Genomic DNA, 21,604 nt, shown 5'->3' on the forward strand with positions numbered 1-21,604 from the left:
ATGCGGGACATAGGGAGGTTGAATCCGTAAAACACCCTGAGTGAAAGTATGAACATCAGGCAGAGACGCAATTTTTCTCTGAAACCATATCGACAAGGCAGAAATATGAACCTTGAGGGAGGCCAGACGAAGGCCTAAGTCCGGGCCCTGTTGCAAGAGAGCCAAAAGCTTGGCAGTACTGAACTTGTATGCGTCATAATGGTTAGTCGCACATCAAGTGAAGTATTCCAGACCCAATAATAAATCCGAGCAGACGCAGATTTACGGGCCTTCAACATAGTTTGAACGACCGCCTCAGAAAATCCATTGGCCCTCAGTACGCAAGCTTCAAGAGCCACGCCGTTAAAGCCAGCCGGTCCAAATCCTGGTAGACAAAAGGGCCCTGAACGAGGAAGTCTGGGCGCTGTGGAAGAAGAGGATGCTCTGTCAAGAGACCCTGCAAGTCTAAGAACTAATGCCGTCTGGGCCACGCTGGAGCGATTAGAAGTAGTATTCCTCCTTCTTGCTTGAACTACCTTATCACCTTGGGCAGAAGTGACACCGGAGGGAACACGTTTGGCAGCCGAAAGTTCCATGGAATTTGCCAGTGCGTCCACGAATGCTGCTTGAGGATCCGATGTCCTTGCGCTGAAGACCGGAACCTTGTGATTGTGTTGAGACGCCATCAGGTCTACATCTGGTAGGCCCCAATTGTCCATTAGGAGTTGAAAGACTTCCAGATGAAGACTCCACTCTCCGGCATGTACGTCCTGACGACTGAAGAAGTCCGCTTCTCAGTTGAGAACTCCCAGAATAAACACTGCCGATATGGCCGGCAGATGGTGTTCCGCCCAACGAAGCATTCTTGACACTTCCATCACTGCCATGCAGCTTCGCGTGCTACCTTGATGATTTATGTAAGCCACCGTGGTGGCGTTGTCCGACTGTACTTGAACAGGTCTGTTCTGTACCAGAGGCAGGGTTAGTGTCAATGCATTGAACACTGCCCGTAATTCCAGAATGTTTATCAGGAGTAGAGATTCCTCCCTGGTCCACCGACCCTGAAGAGAGTGTTGCTCGCACACCACACCCCAGTCCTGAAGACTGGCATCTGTCGTTGGAAGGACTCAGTTGGAGAACCAGAAGGGACGACCCTGCTCAGTTGCTGGTCCTGTAGCCACCAGCTCAGTGACAAGCGGACCTCTGGAGTCAAGGAGATCATGTGAGTCCTGATCCGGTGAGGCAGGCCGTCCCACTTGTAGAGTATCAACCGCTGCAGAGGGCGGAAATGAAATGGAGCGTACTCTACCATGTCGAAAGCAGACACCATGAGGCCTAGGTACCTGGATCGCCAAGAATACAGACACACGTAGGCGAGAGAGGAAGCATCTTATCTTGTCCTGAAGTTTCAGGACCTTCTCCAGAGACAAAAACAACCGCTGGTTGTGGGTGTCCAATAGCGCTCCCAGGTGCACCATGCTCTGAGCAGGGACCAGGGAAGATTTCTTCCAGTTGATGAGCCACCCGTGGCCTTGCAGGAATTGGACCGTCAGTTCCAGATGACAGAGAACCTCTGGAGAGTTTGCCAGGATCAACAAGTCGTCCAGATACGGCAAGATCCTGATACCCTGACGGCGTAGTAGAGCCATCATGACCTTGGTGAAAATTCTTGGAGCCGTGGTCAGACCAAAAGGTAAAACCTGGAACTGAAAATGTAGGTTGCCAATAGCAAACTGCAGGTATTGCTGATGCGACACCGCAATAGGTATATGCAGGTAAGCATCCTGTATGTCCAGGGATACCATATAGTCCTTGGGCTCCAAGGCCAGAACAATAGAGCGACGTGTTTCCATACAGAACTTGGAAACTTTCACAAATTTGTTCAAAGACTTGAGATTGAGAATGGGTCGAGAGGACCCATTCGGTTTTGGGACTAGGAACAGCGTGGAATAGTACCCCCCTGCCTCTCCGGGCCAGAGGCATCGGCACTATCATTCCTGTATCCAGGAGAGATTGCACCACTACCTGATCCGAAGGGATGTTTGTTGAGCAAAACTGGTGAGGGGAACGTTTCTTGAAAGAGATGGCGTATCTGTGAGTGACGACTTCCCTTACCCAGGCGTCCGAAGTGGTCTGTAACCACGCCTGAGCAAACCGTAGAAGTCGGCCTCCCACCCTGGGATCCCCCAGGGGTAGGCCGGCCCCGTCATGCAGCAGGCTTGTCTGTTTTGGAAGCAGGCTGAAGGGCAGCCCAGGAACGTTTATGTTTGGGCTTAGAGGTCTTGGAAGTGGAAGCCTGTATCGGGTACGCCTGACCCTTTGCTTTATCTGGAGGTCGAAAGTAATGAAAGGAAGTACTCTTAGCCTTCGGAGCCAAAGGAGAAGTACTAGGCAGACATGCAGTTTTAGCTGATGCCAAGTCAGCAACAATCTTGTTGCGATCTTCCCCAAAAAGAATGTTTCCCTTATAAGGGATCACCTCTAAGGACTTTTTAGAGTCCGGATCCACGAATCAGGACCGCAACCAGAGAATCCGGCGAGCCAGAATGGACGTAGTAGATGCATTGGCCGCCAGGACACCTGCATCAGATGCCGTCTCCTGAATATAATGAGAGGCTGTAATAGTATATGAAAGACATTGGTGGTCATTCAGAGTTGTTCGCTCGCTATTTTTAGCAGGATTGCCAATAGGCTAAAATCCGGCAGTTCTGCGCATGCGTATGCACCGCAGGGCGCACGCGCTAAGCAATTTCACACAAAACTGTGCTATTTTACTCACGGGCGAACAAAGCTTTTCAATCGCTCTGTTGATCGGAGAATGGCTGACAGGAAGTGGGTGTTTCTGGGTGGTAACTGAGCGTTTTCCGGGAGTGTGCAGGCGTGCACAGCAGAAAACGCAGGAGTGGCTGGAGAAACAGGGGAGTGGCTGGCCGGACGCTGGGCGTGTTTGTGACGTCAAACCAGGAACTAAACGGACTGAGGTGATCGCAATCTAGGAGTAGGTCTGGAGCTACTCAGAATCTGCAAGGAAATACTTAATAGCAGAATCGCTAATCTTTCGTTAGCAATTCTGCTATGCTAAGATACACTCCCAGAGGACGGCGGCTTTGCGTTTGCATTGCTGCTAAAAGTAGCTAGACAGCGAACAACTCGGAATGACCACCATTATCTAGTATTATCAGAAAAATCAGACGGTAGTTCCGCTTCAACTTCCTGAACCCAGGCTTCAATATCTTATGCCGCCCAAGAAGCCGCAATAGTGGGCCTATGCACAGCTCCAGCAAGAGTGTAAATGGACTTTAAGCAACCCTCTACATGCTTATCCGTCAGTTCCTTCAGTGAGGTGACGGTAGTGACAGGCAAAGCAGAGGACACCACCAGACGCGCGACTTGTGAATCCACCGGCGGAGGTGTTTCCCAATTTTTACTTAACTCTGCAGCGAGGGGATAACGATCTAGCATCTTTTTAGACAGGGAAAATGTCTTTCCTAGATTTTCCCATGATTCATGACGAATGTCAACCAAGTGGTCAGAATGAAGTAAAACTAATTTAGTAACCTTCTGACGTTTAAACTTACCTGGTTTCTTAGAGGTAGCTGGAGGCTCTTCGTCATCAATGTTTGAAGAATCAGCCCGATAGCCTCCAAGAGTTCAGGAACATCCACTTGTGTCAGAGATTCCCCATCAGAAGTATCTGCATCAGTGTCTGAGGGGTCAGTGTAAGCGCCATCTTCATCGGATGAGGTATTCGAAACGTGTGGATTGTGAGGAAGTAATGGCCCGTTTAGATGACCCCTTGGTCTTAGGCGGGCGAGAGTCAGGATTTTGCTTAGCCAGAGACTGATTTAATTGCTGTAACTGTGAGGACAGTGTATCTTCCCATGGCGGATTAACTGCAGGGACAATATGTGGCTGTAATGGCACAGGAGGTCCCATAGGGGGCGCAAGTCTAGTTACTAGCGTAGTCAGTAAATTAGAGAAAGCAGCCCAAGGTGGGTTTTGATTTGCCCCCGTTGCTGCAGACTGACCATGGGGTATAGAAACCGCTACATTGTGACAGCGGAGAAACGCGTAAAGGCTACCCCTGTGAGGGCCACATCATTGTTACGGTCTCTGTCTCCATTGTTCCACTGCTAGTCTGCAGCCGCGCTCTTTCTTGCGTGTGCCCTGGGAAACATCTCACCAGCCCGCCCCCGTTTGTGGAGCCCGGAGCACGGGCTGACAGGGACACTGCGAGCGGTGCTGCTGACAGCCGCTTTCCCTCTCTTCACACGGCATTTGGATCCAGAGAGGTGTATGCTCTTCCTCCCCTCGCTGCACAAGACATTGGGAAGTTTACTGCTATTGAACTCCAGCAGCGGTGAGCATTAGACATTATCCTTAAAACATTGTATATTATGCTGTGGAACTTTATTCAAACACAGTGGAAAAAGCTACCAATTCATGAGACAGCGATTGATTTACAGGCAATTACCGGATCATTTACAGCTTGTGGAATCCTCTGGAGTTGTGTCAAGCACTATCACTTTCCAGATTAATTTATATTTTATATTTTGTTTTATAAATTCTGTGCATTTATTAAAGTATATACAATTTTATTAATTGCATTTGTCCCAAACAATATAGAACCCCCATTACCTGAACCCTCAGCTACTATATTTTCCTCCAAGTAATCCGTGGCATCAGCACTGCATAGTGCAGGATCAGCCATGGATCTACCACCCTGTTTAGCAGACATTATATGTAAGCGTAACCTTAGGGTGTAATAGTACAATATAAGCAGACAAATTACCTGAGAGAAAAAAAACCCTGTATAGTGTGACTGCAAAGCAGAGCACAAACAGAGGATTTAAGAGATATGTGGTGACTGTACAACACAGAGAAAAATACCAAAGTAGTATATCCTGTGAAACACTATTATATGAGAACCCTGACGCACTTAGCACCCCACAGGGTACAGAATATAGTGATAGTAATATGTGTGAGATACACAAAATAGAGATCACACAGCAGCTACTGGCACACTCAGTCACATGTACAACGCAGAAATTATTACAAACAATAAAACTGCACTGGACTAGCAATACTAAGTACAAACTGTACTACTAAGTAAAGCTATATAGGTACAGTATATAGATATAACAATGCACGGTAAAGACTGGATGTTCAGTATATCACAGGGTACTTGAACTAAATATCCCTGTAGTAATGCACTTGTTCTTAACTAACACTGTCTTACGACATGTAGAATACTTAAGTGTCCTGTAAATGCACAGGGCTGATGGAGGCGGCTTGACAGAGGAGACATTGCCCAGCAGTCCCAGGATCAGCTAAGCATGTGTGTAATGGCGCCAAAACGCTGACAGGAAGTGAGGGAGACAGAGATGCAGCTCCAGGATGGGAACATTTGCAGTAAATGGCGATTGGGGCTGGGGGTGGGGCTACAGGTCAGAGCCTTATCCCCTTGCTGGACTTCACCACCGGGTACTGCAGGGCCTATTAAAGTGGATTATGAGGTAAACCGACCTGTGCCCCTTGCCCTGGTGGTCTAGTGGGTCCCTGTATGGCCACAGTGTTCACGCCAACACGCGCGGCCCATTTTCTAGAGACCGTGGCAGATCGCGGTTTTCAGCGGGTCCCGCCTGGGGGACCCTCTTACCTCCTTCCAGTAATGCGGCCATGCGATCCCGGAGAGCAGCGGCAAGTGTGTGTGCCTGAAGAGACCTGGCAACCAAGGCGCGGGAGTATACAGAAGAATGACATATAGCACTTTTAAGTGCCTGTGCTGCGGCCCTTGAAGTCTTCTAAAAAAGCTCTTTTCAGGGCTGCCTAGCGCAGCCCTCCCTGTTAGCACTGCAGGCACCAACTTACAAACTGAGCTCCTGTGCATGGAGGCGGGGTTATAGAGGAGGCGGCGCTGTGCATCTAGGGAATAGTCAAAGCTTTTAGCCTGTTGGTGCCTCAGATCAAGATCCAACTCTACACCCCGATGTTATCCCTGTGGAACCCCAGTGTACCCCGCTGCAGAAAAGAAGTCACACAAAAAGACACTTGGCATTACCAAGTCACACAATGGCATGGCATGACTAGAAGGGCTGTGTAGGGAGGATAGATGTCAGTGAACACATCTGTATAGTGTTTCAAATTTTATTTTTTATTTTTTTAAGTCTGGACGTAGCGTAAAAGGCAGAAAGTAGCCTTTCACATTTGCCGATCTCCCCGTGCCGGTGTTCTATGGTCCACATAGTGCTTCTCAACAATCTGAAATGCAGACAAATGTACTGTATGCCACTTATAGGTTTGCTTTATGTGGATGTCATCAACTGAAAAGTGTTATGAGCCACGGCAGTGGCTCATTCCTGTTTTGCATTTTGGTTATGTATTTTATGTTATACTTCTGTTTCTGTTCCCCTTGGCTTTTATGGGGTGTACGGAGTCCACACTTAAGGGGGGGAGGTACGGTTATGAACCACAAGCAGTGGTTCATTCCTGCTTGCTTTCTGTTTATGAATTTTATGTTATAGTTCTGTTTGCATGCCAGGATTTCTCTTGTACTGGTTTAGAAGACTCCTGTTGGCTGCCGGTGGTGAGTCTGTGCAACAGCAGCCTGTTTCTGTGTGTTAAGCCTCACCTGTCAGATATTTGGTCATTATGTGGCGAGTCTCTGATCTGCAGTCTGGCTCTTGTCTGTGTACCTCACCTGCCAGTATTTTGCCCATTACCTTGTGCCTGGCTTCCAGCCATCCTGATTGGGCGTGCTTCCCTTATTACCCAGCTAGCTCTGCAGTCCAGTGTTGGTGATAGAAGTTTGTCATGATACCTGTATGTTCTTGTGAGAACCTGTCCGCTTCCTGTGGAGTTTGTATCCTGCGTCTGGAGTGTTCCTGCTTGCATCCAGTCCGTTCCTGTGTCATGGTTTCTGGAGCCTGGTTCAGGGAATCTGTTCCAGCTTTCCGGTCCAGTGATCCTGAACCTTCAGCCTGTTCCTTCTGCATACACCCTTCGTGGTGTCGTGAGTAGCGGCTTTGACGCACTGTTTGGCTGAAGCCTTATTTTCTTTATTTGTGTTTGGTTGTGTCATATTTGCGGAGGGTTCTGCATTGCTGCCTTCGCCTTATTACGACGGTTTTGTATTTGGAGGTCAGGCTGTGTTATTTCGCTTACGGTTTTCTTGGCGGCCGCGCCGCACATAAATTAGTTGTAGTTTTCAGTAGTTCCCCTTTCTCTTTTGTATCTGTCTTAGTTAGTTTTCCCCTTGTTCTCTCTCTGTCTTGGTTAACGCCTTGTCACCTACTAAGACCGGGGGGGATCGAAGTCGGGCAGACATAATCCGCCCGTCAAACGCGGCTGCCATGGGCCCAAGAAACCAGTCTCGCAGGCGTTGACCGACCACTTGGGAGAGACAACAGAGTTAGGTTTTTCATTGGGTATTGCTGCGTAAACCAGTTCTGTCGCAGCTTCACGCATCTGTACTTGGAACTCTTCTGCTGCCACCCTATCTCCTGGGTTCCAAGTACAGAGAACATAACAAAAAGAAAGTATATAGCAGCATAAATTTAGGGAGTTGAAGTACAGTGTTTTTCTAATGGAAGAAAAAAAAAGCATACACTTAAGTATAAACTTAGTACTGTTCCTCTCAGACACCTCGGCCCTCATTTCGAGTTGCTCGCTAGCTACTTTTTGCAGCCGTGCAAACGCATAGTCGCCACCCACGCGGGAGTGTACTTTCGCTTTGCAAGTGTACGATCGCATGAGCAGCCGAGCGGTAGGAAAAAGTTTTTTGCAGTTTCTGAGTAGGTCTGAACTTATACTGGGAAAAGCGCACTCTTTAGAAAAGAAGGAGAATTCCTATGACATATGAAAAGAAATAATTAAAACATAACTTTTAATGTTGACATTTATAACGAAATTACCCATGTAGCTGATCCATATAGAAAAAAGTTATAATGATAAATATTTTAAAATGTTCTGGTCTGTTTAATCACAATGTGTGATTAGAATGGTTGTAGACATTTGATTGTCTTACCCCCATTTCCCCTGACCAGTACAGAATATCTGTATTGATAGGACCAAGGAGTGGTCATAAGGATTATTTGATAAGTACGTCCCAATAGGGCTACTTAGATTCAAAGATAGATAGTCTTCTGCATTCAAAAGGACCTGACTTTCTGACGTAAGCCACAATGATTGGTCGTAGGCCTCAAATATGAAAGAATAGAAGTAAGAATTAGTGGTGATACTGCTGTTGGCGTCGCAACTCACATAAGACGGGAAATAGTCCCTGCTCTACAACACCGGGTATTCGCAGGAGGTCTCCTCTCCCGGTACTGACCCAGCCCAACGCTGTTTGGCTTCCAAGATCGGACATTGGCAGCGTGGTATGATAGTAGAGAATTTATATGAAAGTACACCAATGAGAGTGCACCTATATACGAAAATAAGAGAAAGAAAAAGGAATGAGGACAGTTTAAAAAGAAAAGAGATGAATTAGTAAAGTACAAATAGGTGGATCTGCTTTCTGCGTTAGATACGGCTCATCAAATCCCACATCTGTGGTATTGTGCTCCGTGGATCGCGGATGAGAGTCCACGAAAAAATAGTAAAGCGTGAGCAAGAGGTATAAAATCTGTGATTTTGGTTAAATAGTCAGTGAAGAATTGCCGATAAGGAATTAAGTTAAGGTAAGATGGAAATTATATCTGTCATCAGGGAAATCCGCCCCGAATCAATAAATGCTGGTATTGACACTTGGGGAAAAGGAAAATATCACTTTTCAAAGTTTAAATCCATACTATGTTACTCAGGCTGGGCAAGCAATGTAAACAAGGTATTTTAAGCATCAATTAGAGAAATCTCATTAATGAACATAATACATCCTGAGCTGAGTGTGGAAGTTCAGTTGAATTTAACCAAATCAGGTGTGGTGAATCCCACAAACTGAGCCAGGAAAATAATGGTATTATCAATGACAGAAAACACACTGAGAATCACAGTGAATGAAAGAATCTGATAACAGTATACTGGCCTCTGCTGGTAAAAACTCAGCATAACAGTGTAAAATCTCTAGCAGGTGTAAACTAGCAAATCCAAAGAAATGGAAAGGATAAGAGAAGGATTTTTGAAAAAATTGTTATATGTGTTTGCTGTTAGAAAATAGAGCTTATAACAGGAGTCTGTATGTGTACTACACATGTCTACTCGAATATATAATCAAATAAAGCATATTAATGAGTACACATAGAATGTTGCTGTCTGTGTATATTGTAAACAGAACAGCAGTAGGCTTACGGTCACCAAGATTGAAAAAAATCATCAGAGTGGACAGGTCAGGGCATCGTCAGGTGCCAGTGCAGGAGCTAGAGATTCACTGATCGTTCGGCACGGTTTTCTGCTTAATTTTTGTATACTGATTAAATCAATATCCTTCCTTTCTTTACCCAGTGATCCTTTTTAGCAGCTAAGCACAATTATTATACTGTTTAATTTTTGTTATTGAGGAGCAACTCGAGATACCTAACAAACTTATCAGCAATACATTGCTTAGGATCTATTCCACGGGGGGGACCACACATGGAGTGAATCTCTAGCTCCTGCACTGGCACCTGACGATGCCCTGACCTGTCCACTCTGATGATTTTTTTCAATCTTGGTGACCGTAAGCCTACTGCTGTTCTGTTTACAATATACACAGACAGCAACATTCTATGTGTACTCATGAATATGCTTTATTTGATTATATATTCAAGTAGACCTGTGTAGTACACATACAGACTCCTGTTATAAGCTCTATTTTCTAACAGCAAACACACAACAATTTTTTCAAAAACCCTTCTCTTATCCTTTCCATTTCTTTGGATTTGCTAGTTTACACCTGCTAGAGATTTTACACTGTTATGCTGAGTTTTTACCAGCAGAGGCCAGTATACTGTTATCAGATTCTTTCATTCACTGTGATTCTCAGTGTGTTTTCCGTCATTGAAAATACCATTATTTTCCTGGCTCAGTTTGTGGGATTCACCACACCTGATTTGGTTAAATTCAACTGAACTTCCACACTCCGCTCAGGATGTATTATGTTCATTAATGAGATTTCTCTAATTGATGCTTAAAATACCTTGTTTACATTGCTTGCCCAGCCTGAGTAACATAGGCCCTCATTCCGAGTTGTTCGCTCGGTATTTTTCATCGCATCGCAGTGAGAATTCTCTTAGTGCGCATGCGTAATGTTCGCACTGCGCATGCGTCAAGTAACTTTACTAAGAAGAAAGTAATTTTACTCACGGCTTTTTCGTCGCTCCGGAGAACGCATTGTGATTGACAGGAAATGGGTGTTACTGGGCGGATGTACGGCGTTTTAGGGGCGTGTGGCTGGAAACGCTACCGTTTCCGGAAAAAACGCAGGCGTGTCTGGAGAAACGGTGGGAGTGCTTGGGCGAACGCTGGGTGTGTTTATGACGTCAGCCGGGACCGAAAAGCACTGAATTGATCGCACAGGCAGAGTAAGTCTGGAGTTACTCAGAAACTGCTAACTCGGTTTTGATCGCAATATTGCGAATACATCGGTCGCACATTTAAGATGTTTAGATTCACTCCCAGTAGGCGGCGGCTTAGCGTGTGTAACTCTGCTATAATCGCCTTGCGAGCGAACAACTCGGAATGAGGGCCATAGTATGGATTTAAACTTTGAAAAGTGATATTTACCTTTTCCCCAAGTGTCAATACCAGCATTTATTGATTCGGGGCGGATTTCCCTGATGACAGATATAATTGCCATCTTACCTTAACTTAATTCCTTATCGGCAATTCTTCACTGACTATTTAACCAAAATCACAGATTTTATACCTCTTGCTCACGCTTTACTATTTTTTCGTGGACTCTCATCCGCGATCCACGGAGCACAATACCACAGATGTGGGATTTGATGAGCCGTGTCTAACGCAGAAAGCAGATCCACCTATTTGTACTTTACCAATTCATCTCTTTTCTTTTTAAACTGTCCTCATTCCTTTTTCTCTCTTATTTTCGTATATAGGTGCACTCTCATTGGTGTACTTTCATATAAATTCTCTACTATCATACCACGCTGCCAATGCCCGATCTCGTCCGATCTTGGAAGCCAAACAGCGTTGGGCCGGGTCAGTACCGGGAGAGGAGACCTCCTGCAAATACCCGGTGTTGTAGAGCAGGGACTATTTCCCGTCTTATGTGAGTTGCGACGCCAACAGCAGTATCACCACTAATTCTTACTTCTATTCTTTCATATTTGAGGCCTACGACCAATCATTGTGGCTTACGTCAGAAAGTCAGGTCCTTTTGAATGCAGAAGACTATCTATCTTTGAATCTAAGTAGCCCTATTGGGACATACTTATCAAATAATCCTTATGACCACTCCTTGGTCCTATCAATACAGATATTCTGTAATGGTCAGGGGAAATTGGGGTAAGACGATCAAATGTCTACAACCATTCCAATCACACATTGTGATTAAACAGACCAGAACATTTTAAAATCTTTATCATTATACCTTTTTTCTATATGGATCAGCTACATGGGTAATTTCGTTATAAATGTCAACATTAAAAGTTATGTTTTAAGTATTTCTTTTCATATGTCATAGGAATTTTCCTTCTTTTCTAAAGAGTGCGCCCACACAAGAGCCTTCTTTCTCTCCCTTTTCCCAGTACATGTACTCTCTGGCTCTGGGTGCACCACCAACTAGGACAACGCCATTTAAGTAAAAAACAGGTGTTTTATTTTTCCTATTTTGGAGTGTCTAATTGTCCAATCTTTGGTTCTCTCGTATCAATACTGTATTAATCTGACTGGTGCCCGATCGCCCCCTGTCTAGTCATAGGTCTGAACTTATTCAGCCCTTGCGATCACTTCAGCCTGTACGGTCCCGGAATTGACGTTAGACACCTGCCCTGCAAACGCCTGCGTTTTCCCTACCACTCCCAGAAAACGCTCAGTTGATATCCATAAACGCCTTCTTCCTGTCAATCTACTTGTGATCGGTTGTGCGAATGGATTCGTCGCTAGAAGCATTGTGCAGTAGTAACCCGATCGCTGCGCTGCGAAAAACGTCAGCGAGCGATCAACTAGGAATGAGGGCCCTGATTCAGATAATAAACCGGAACTTATTCAACAATAACAATTTGAAGCTCACTTCAACAAACACATTATTAAAAGGATGCAGACTCTGCTCATTGGGAATGGAGTGTCCCAACTGGACAATTAATGTGTTTTTAAAAAAAATTGTTCTGAAAACTGTTTTTTCAACTAGGACTTTAAAAAAAAATGTTGATTACATTTATTAATAGAGGATACAACAAATATTTAATTAAGAGTGTGTTGTGAAGTGTTCCGTATGTGGAAAATAAAGAGCTACTATATAAACCTAAGCTTCTTTTAGAACCGTGGGACTGAACACTATTTTCCTGGTTGAACGTATTGCTTGGAAAATGTCGAATTTAAGCGTCCCCTGCAGTCTGAGCTATAGGAGAAGTTTATCAGAAAAACATTTCAGCAGCTGGAACCCTGGGAGCATGTAGCTGCAGAATGGGGTATTTCCTATAATAAAGAATTTTGATTTACCATTAAAAAAAATCATAGGTGGACTATGAAAATTCTGTAAAGAAACGCGATACCTCTGTTCTTAGGCAGCCTTTCATCAACTTGTCTCTCAAAGTCAGATATGTCGATCCGTCTTTTTTTCTGAAAATTTCTAAATATCGTAATGTGTTCTTTCTCCTGCACATCTGGCAGACTCAGATCTACATTACCCACACTGCAAAAGAATAACATTTAATTTACGCATCAGTTTTCAATTGTCAATATCTAAATACAATACCAAGACAATAAGATGTGTTCACAAACTTTAGATATAATTACTTCTTTTCTTTTTTGCCATATGTAATGTTATTTGTGTTTTGTTAGCATATAAAAAAATAGGATTTCAATTACCTACCGGTAAATCCTTTTCTCGTTGTCTCTAGAGGATACTGGGGTCCACATTAGTACCATGCGGTATAGATGGGTCCACTAGGAGCCATGGGCACTTTAAGAAATCAATAGTGTGGGCTGGCCCCTGCCTCTATGCCCCTCCTACCAGACTCAGTCTAGAAACTGTGCCCAAGGCGACGGACACACTTCGAGAGAAGGATTTAACTGAACAGTGGTGAGATTCGAACCAGCACACACAAACAAGAGGAAAGCCATGCTAACCAAACTTGAACAGGAACAGCAACAGCAGAAACCAACAATAATACTTAACCAAGTAACAGTGCAGAAAAACGAAGTACTGGGCGGGGGCGCCCAGTATCCTCTACGGACTATGAGAAAAGGATTTACCGGTAGGTAATTAAAATCCTATTTTCTCTTACGTCCTAGAAAATACTGGGGTCCACATTAGTACCATGGGGATGTACCAAAGCTGCCAAACCGGGTGGGAAAGAGCTGAGGTTCCTGCAGAACTGATTGACCAAACTGAAGGTCCTCATCAGAGGCCAAAGTATCGAACTTGTAGAACTTAGCAAACATGTTGACCAAGTAGCTGCTCGGCAGAGCTGTAAAGCCGAGACACCCTGGGCAGCCACCCAGGAAGAACCCACTGACCTAGTAGAGTGTGCCTGTACTTTAGGAACCGGCAATCCTGCCGATGAATAAGCCTGCTGGATAGGTAAGCCTGATCCAGCGAGCAATAGACTGCTTTGAAGCAGGACACCCAATTTTCTTGGGATCATAGAGAACAAACAGCGAGTCAGATTTTCTGTGACGTGCTTTCCTCTTCACGTAGATCCTCAAAGCCCTCATAACATCCAGGGACTTTGAGGTAGCAGAGGTGTCAGTAAGCACCGGAACCACAATAGGTTGGTTGATATGAAACGCAGACACCACCTTAGGAAGAAATTGCTGACGAGATCTGAGTTCAGCTCTATCCTCTTGAAAAACCAAATAGGGGAATTTGTGAGACAACGCCCCCAGTTCGGACACACGCCTTGCGGAAGCCAAGGCCAACAGTGTAACAGTCTTCCGCGTAAGAAGCTTAACGTCAACCTCCAGTAAAGGTTCAAACCAGTTTGATTGCAGAAACTGCAAAACCACGTTAAGATCCCAAGGTGCCGTGGGAGGGACAAATGGCGGTTGGATGTGCAGAACACCCTTCAAAAATGTCTGAACCTCAGGGAGGGAAGCCAATTGTTTCTGGAGGACAATGGACAAGGCCGAAATCTGGACTTTCAAAGAGCCCAAACGTAGGCCCACAACCACACCTGACTGAAGATAAAGGAGAAAACGTCCCAGTTGAAATTCCACTGCAGGAAATTTCCTGTTTTCACACCACGAGACATATTTTTTCCAAATACGATGGTAATGTTTAGACGTTACCCCTTTCCGAACTTGGATCAGGGTTGGAATAACCTTGTTCGGAATGCCTTTCCGGGCTAAAATCTGACGTTCAAATTCCATGCCGTCAAACGTATCCGCGGTAAGTCTTGATATACGAACGGCCCTTGTTGCAGAAGATCCTCTCGCAGAGGTAGAGGCCACGGGTCCTCCAGGAGCAACTCCAGTGGATCCGTGTACCAGGCCCTTCTCGGCCAATCTGGAGCAATGAGAATACTTGAACCTTTTCCCTTTTTATTCTTTGGAGAATTCTTGGGATTAGTGGAAGAGGTGGGAACACAAACCATCTGGTAAACCCATGGAGTCACCAGAGCGTCCACCGCCACTGCTTGTGGGTCCCTCGACCTGGAACAATATCGCTTTAGCTTCTTGTTGAGACGAGAGGCCATCACGTCTATCTGTGGAATTCCCCAGGACTCGAACACCTGCGGGTGAAGGCCCCACTCTCCTGGATAGAGGTCGTGTATGCTGATGAAGTCTGCTTCCCAGTTGTCTACTCCCGGAATGTAGATTGCCGACAGCGCCACCGCATGTCTTTCTGCACAGAGGAGAATATTTGTTACCTCTGACATTGCAGCTCTGCTTTTCATTCCGCCCTGTCTGTTTATGTACGTTACGGCAGACACATTGTACGACTGAAGCTGAATGGCTTGATCTTGAAGAAGATGCGATGCCTGTAGAAGGGTGTTGTATATGGCCCTTAGTTCCAGAATGTTGATCGGAAGAATGGCTTCCTGACTTGACCATTTTCCTTGGAACTGTTCCCCGAGTGACTGCTCCCCAACCTCTGAGGCTTGCGTCCGTGGTTAGCAGAATCCAGTGTTGAATCCTGAACCGTCGACCCTCGGTCAGGTGCGAAGTCTGGAGCCACCATAGAAGAGAAATCCTGGCTTTGGTGACAGACGTATTCTCTGGTGCATGTGAAGATGTGATCCGGACCATTTGTCCAACATATTCAACTTGAATGGCCTGGCATGAAACCTTCCGTACGTACTGCAGAGCCTCGTAAGAGGCTACCATCTTCCCCAGAAGAGGAATGCACAGATGCACCGATATCCGGGTTGGTTGTAGGACATCCAGCACCACTGACTGGAATACCAATGCCTTTTCCAACGGAAGGAACACCTTTTGTTCCTCTGTATCCAGGATCATTCCTAGGAATGGAAGCCTCCGTGTAGGCTCCAGGTGGGATTTTGGCAGGTTCAGAATCCACCCATGATCCTGGAGAAGTATGGTTGAGAGGGCAATGCTGTCCAACAGTGAATATAGCAAATAACCCGCGCTTAAGTTAAACAAAGTGTGGAGCGGCTTCTTTAAAAGAACTGACAATAATAAACCGTAAAAAGGGAGCGCTATGTGGAGCGTATGTTTGCAAACACCTGTGAAAGAATTTTTTTGGTTAGAAAATGTTTACAGCACTTTTGTGCTAATGTAGAAGTCCTAGGTTTGAGTTCCTTTTAGAATTGCCTGTGCAGTGGTCCACGCTGCGGCGGTGGTTGGTGAACTAACTAACTTTCCCTCACGCTGCCTACCTCGAGTTTTCTTCAAGCTTCAGATCTCCCTGTAGATCGTGTGCCTCCGGCTGGTTCCCGATGTTGCTGGTAACTTTCTCGTCCACTCACCCGTCTGGTGCAGGCTGAGTGACGTTGTACTTCACTTGCTGATGGTTCTCCAACGTGTTTCGGACTCGTGGGTCCTTAATCCTGGATGATGGCTGCACTTTCCAATTGGGTTCCTTTTATAAGCTTTATTAATTAATTGGCTCTTGTTTAAAAATTAAATTACTGTGCTTTTTTTGTTTATGCTATTTATTCACTGGTGTTTGCAAATCAGAACGTAAGATGAATTCAATAATGCTTCTATAAAATTGTGAGATATTAAAAAGGGTTTTGAAAAAATGAATATAATGATTAAAGAATTAAGATAAGGTTAGGTTTAAAAATGAATTATAAAAATGAGTTTAAATCAAAATCTATATTGAGGCCCGCGGGTTCAAGGGTCTGTAAGAGAAAAATCCATATGGATTCTGCTCTTTTAAGTTTGTCCACTACATTTCTCCCTCTCCAGTTAGGGGCAATTTTTTGTATCCCAAAAAATTGTAGATGTGTAGGTTTTTTTTTCATGTCTGTCTGCAAAATGTTTGGACACACTGTGGGTTTGTAGCCCCTTTTTGATATTGTAGATATGTTCTGCTAGACGAATTTTCAACTTTCTTTTTGTCTGGCCCACGTATTGTAGGCCACAAGGGCACTGCAGAAGATAAATGACTCCCTCTGTTTCACAGGATATTCTGTCTCTTATTTTGTAGTCTTTTTTTGTTACATTACATGTAAGCAATTCAAACAGGAAAAGTGTCCTTTTATATCTTCTTTTTTATGGATTTCTTTGGAGAAGTAACTTCTAATTAGTTCTTGTTTGATTGAAGTTGCTTTTTTGTAAATTATGTGCGGTTTCTTCTGAATCAGAGGAGCTATTTCTTTGTCCAGTGATAAAATGTGCCAATGTCGGTTTAATATTTTTTCAAAGGCTAAATGTTGGCTGTTGAACTGAGTGATAAATGTTAATTGAAAGACTTTTTGTTCTTTTTGTTTGTATTTAATAAGATCACGTCTATCCATTTCAGAAATTTGGTCAATCTGTTTTTGAAGGTCTTCCTCCTTGTAACCTCTCTGGAGGAATTTGTTCTTCATTTGTGTCGTTTGTTCTCCGAAGGTTTCTGTCTGTGAGCAATTTCTTTTTAATCGTCGGAATTGTCCACCTGGGATGTTTTTTATCCAGTTGATGTGTCCAAACATTTATCCACAGTGTGTCCAAACATTTTGCAGACAGACATGAAAAAAATCCAACAAATCTACGATTTTTTGGGATACAACAAATTACCCCTAACTGGAGAGGGGAAAATGTAGTGGACAAACTTAAAAGAGCAGAATCCAAATGGATTTTTCTCTTACAGACCCTTGAACCCACGGGCCTCAATATAAATTTGATTTAAACTCATTTTTAAACCTAACCTTATCTTAATTCTTTAATTATTATATTCATTTTTTCATAACCCTTTTCAACATCTCACAATTTTCTAGAAGCATTATTGAATTCATCTTACGTTCTGATTTGCAAACACCAGTGAATAAATAGTAGAAACAAAAAAAGCACAGTAAATTTACTTTTTAATTGTTTTTAATCAAGAGCCAATTCCAATTAATTAATAAAGCTGATAAAAAGGAACCCATTGGAAAGTGCAGCCATCATCCAGGATTAAGGACCCACGAGTCCGAAATGCGTTGGAGAACCGTCAGCAAGTGAAGTCTGACGTCACTCAGCCTGCGCCAGACGGGTGAGTGGACGAAAAAGTTACCGGCAACATCGGGAAGCAGCCGGAGGAATACGATCTACAGGGAGATCTGAAGCTTGAAGAAAGCTCAAGGTAGGCAGCGTGAGGGAAAGTTAGTTTCCCCGACCACCACTGCAGTGCGGACCATGGCACAGGCAATTCTAAAAGGAATCCAAACCTAGGACTTCTACATTAGCACAAAAGTGCTGTGAACATTTTCTAACCAAAAAAATTTCTTTTTCACAGGTGTTTGCAAACATACACTCCACATAGCGCTCCCTTTTTACGGTTTATTAATGCTGTCCAACAAAGGTTTCCTGGAAGGCGCTTTTATCAGCAGGTCGTCCAGGTATGGTATGATGTTCACTCCCTGTTTGCGGAGGAGAAACATCATCTCTGCCATCACCTTGGTGAAAACTCTCGGTGCCGTGGAGAGGCCAAATGGCAGGGCCTGAAACTGGAAGTGACAGTCCTGCAGTGCAAACCTTAGATACGCCTGATGAGGCGGACAAATCAGAATGTGAAGGTACGCATCCTTGATGTCGAGACACCAGGAATTTCCCCTCCTCCAGACCTGAGATCACCACTCTCAGAGACTCCATCTTGAACTTGAACACCCGTAAGTACGGGTTCAGTGACTTCAGGTTTAAAATGGGCCTTAACGAACCGTCCGGTTTCGGTACCACAAACAGGTTGGAATAAAAAAACTTTGTTTTGCAGGTGAAGAGGAACTGGAACAATGACCTGAGTCAGTACCAGTTTTTGAATTGCTGCTTGTAAGGTCAAACTGGCTTCTGGAGAAGCTGGTAAGCTGGATTTAAAGAATCTGGGAGGTGGGAGTTCCTGAAACTCCTGTCTGTATCCCTGTGCTATAAGATCTTTGACCCAGGGATAACCAGACTCCCACCTGCCTGTCTTCCAGGCAGTGTGCTCCAACGTCATGCTGAAGGCTTTGAGGAAGCAGACCCTGAGGCCTGTTCCTGAGAACCGGCAGCTGTGGGTTTTCTGGGCTTACTTCTATTAGCTTTGAAGGATATAGAACCACCCTTGGATTTGCCCTTGAATTTTGTTGTCCGAAATGACTGCAGAGTTGGAGCAGAGTAGACTTTCCTAGCTGGGGTGGCTGCGGTAGGAAGGTATGTAGACTTACCCGCCATAGACTTGGATATTAGCTTATCCAGTTCATCCCCGAACAAGACCTCTCCTGTGAAAGGCAGATTTTCCACTCCTTTCCTGGAGTCCGTATCCGCAGTCCACTGGCGTAGCCACAATCCCCTGCATGCTGACACTGCCATGGCAGTGGTGCGTGCGTTGAGCACACAAATTTCTTTTATGGCTTCCACCATAAAGTTAGCAAAGTCCTGGATATGCTGTAGGAGTAAAACAATAACGTCCCTGGTTAAGGAATCTAAACCATCAATTAGGTTACCCGACCATTTCTATTTAGCGATGGCCATAATGATCCATGCACAATCAATAGTGGGTCTCTGGGCCACCCCCGCCGCTGTATATAAAGATTTGAGAGTGGTCTCAATCTTGCGGTCAGCCGAGTCTTTTAAGGACGCAGCCCCGGGAACCAGTAAGACTATCTTACGCGACAACCTGGACACCGATGAGTCCACAATCAGCGGTTTCTCCCACTTCTTCCTATCATCTAATGGAAAGGAAGAAATCAACCTTATAGGGATCTGAAATTTCTTGTCAGGGTTTACCCAAGCCTCTTCAAAGAGGGTATTCAATTCTTTTGAAGCGGGAACAGTAGCTGAGGATTTCTTTTTAGTATTAAATTAAGATTCTGCCTCTACCTCCTCTGTCCTGTGAGGAATGTGCAGGACAGTTCTGATGGCCTCAATGAGGGCCTGAATCCCCTGTGACAAGACAGCATCCCCCCCCCCCCCCCCCCCACTCGCATCCATTTCACCCTCCTCTGGATCTGATGTATCAGGATCAGTATCATCCTGCATGATTTGGGCCAGAGTACGCTTTTGTGGGCAAATGGCGAGGGCTTGAGACGCAGGCATGTGAGCTGAATCTCTATTTATCAGGTCATCCATAGACTGCCGTAAGAACTGCGTCTCCTTCTCATTATGAGACAGTTTAGTCAAAATATTAGAAATCATCCCTTTTATGGAAGCTAACCATGGGGGTTCAGCCCCACTGGACTGGGAGTGAGCACTATTCTGGGTATTATCTTCTAGAACAGGGGTGGCCAACCCGCGGCTCTCGAGCCGCATGCGGCTCTTTCATCCGCGCATGCGGCTCTGCCGGCTCCTGGCCACCCCACCCACCCCCGTGCTGCTCACCGCGCCGCTGCTGCTATCTGTGAGGGTAGGAGAACGCAGCGTGCGCCTCTCCTGCCCCGGCTGTGTCACACTTCAATTAGGCGCCGGACCGCGAGCTTTGATTGGCTCACGGAGCGGCGCCTAATTAAAGAGAGACACAGCCGCCGCCGGAGAGTGAGGGGCAGGAGAGGCGCACGCTGCGCTCTCCTCCCCTCACAGACAGCAGCTGCAGCACCACCACGGTGAGCAGCACGGGGGTGGGGGGGGCCAGGGCAGCGGTGTATATCTGGCACTGGGGGCATTGCTGGCACTGTGGGGGCATGTATACCTGGCACTGGGGGTCATAGCTGGCACTGAGGTCATAGCTGGCACTGGGGGCATATCTGGCACTGTGGGGGACACTGGCATTGGGGGCATAGCTGGCACTGTGGGGACATATATATCTGGCACTTGGGGACATGTATATCTGGCACTGGGGGGCATATCTGGCACTGGGGGGACACTGGCATTGGGGGCATAGCTGGCACATATATATCTGGCACTAGGGGCATAGCTGGCACTGTGAGGACATATATATCTGACACTGGGGGCATAGCTGGCACTGTGGGGACAAGTATATCTGGCACTGGGGGCATAGCTGGCACTGGGGGGACATGTATATCTGGCACTGGGGGCAGAGCTGGCACTGTGTGGGGACATGTATATCTGGCACTGGGGGCATATCTGGCACTGTGGGGATCCTGCATAGGGGCCACAGCTGGCACTTTGGGGACATATATCTGGCACTAGGGGCATAGCTGGCACTGTGGGGACATATATATCTGGCACTGGGGGGGAATGTATATCTGGCACTGGGGGGACATGTTTATCTGGCACTGGGGGGACATGTATATCTGGCACTGGGGGGTCATGTGTATCTGGCACTGTGAGGCATATATAATATCTGGCACTGTGGGGCATATATGTATCTGGCACTTTGGGGCATATATGTATCTGGCACTGTGGGGGCATATGTGTATGTGGCACTGTGGGGGCATATGTGTATGTGGCACTGTGGGGACATGTGTATGTGGCACATATATGTATCCGGCACTGTGGGGCATATATGTATCTGGCACTGTGGGGACATATGTTTCTGGCAGTGTGGAGGCACCCATTTTTTGTCATTTTTATATGTATGTGGCACTGTACTGGGGCATTATATGTATTTGGCGCTGTACAACATGACTAAAAACGGAGTTATGACACAAGGTCATACTCCTACAAATGTCATAACGAAAGGTGTGCGCACAAAATGGGGTGCGGCTTTGTGAAAACTAGGCCACGCCTTCATTTTTGCACATGCGCCTTCGGCGCTCGCATGATACTTACTCTTGCCCTTGACTACAGATCTTTTCTGGCTCTTTTACTCTGACTGGTTGGCGACCCCTGTTCTAGAAGGTGCTAGATAAATGAGAAATAGAATCTGATTGGTTGCTATGGGCAAGATCCCATCTTAAATAGAACTCCCATCTTAGTAAATTTACCCCCAGGTGAAAAACACAGTATATGTAGGCAGGGTCTTCAGAGAGACACAGAAGTCAGAGCCAGCCACACAGTGCCCCTT

General features: G+C 45.6%; 1 protein-coding gene and 1 pseudogene across 1 annotated transcript in view; one reads left to right on the forward strand and one right to left on the reverse strand.

The window, feature by feature from the left end:
• The window catches only part of CENPT (centromere protein T), a 575,308-nt gene that overhangs the window by 256,870 nt on the left and 296,834 nt on the right, over positions 1 to 21,604 (reverse strand). Inside the window, exon 6 of the mRNA XM_063945279.1 lies at positions 12,630 to 12,769. Within this exon, the coding sequence (XP_063801349.1) occupies positions 12,630 to 12,769 (140 nt within the window). The remainder of the gene's footprint in view (positions 1 to 12,629; positions 12,770 to 21,604) is intronic.
• LOC134971229 (5S ribosomal RNA) lies at positions 11,046 to 11,164 on the forward strand (annotated as a pseudogene).

The sequence above is a fragment of the Pseudophryne corroboree genome, chromosome 11 (genome assembly GCF_028390025.1).
Source record: "Pseudophryne corroboree isolate aPseCor3 chromosome 11, aPseCor3.hap2, whole genome shotgun sequence".
Classification (NCBI taxonomy): Eukaryota; Metazoa; Chordata; class Amphibia; order Anura; family Myobatrachidae; genus Pseudophryne; species Pseudophryne corroboree.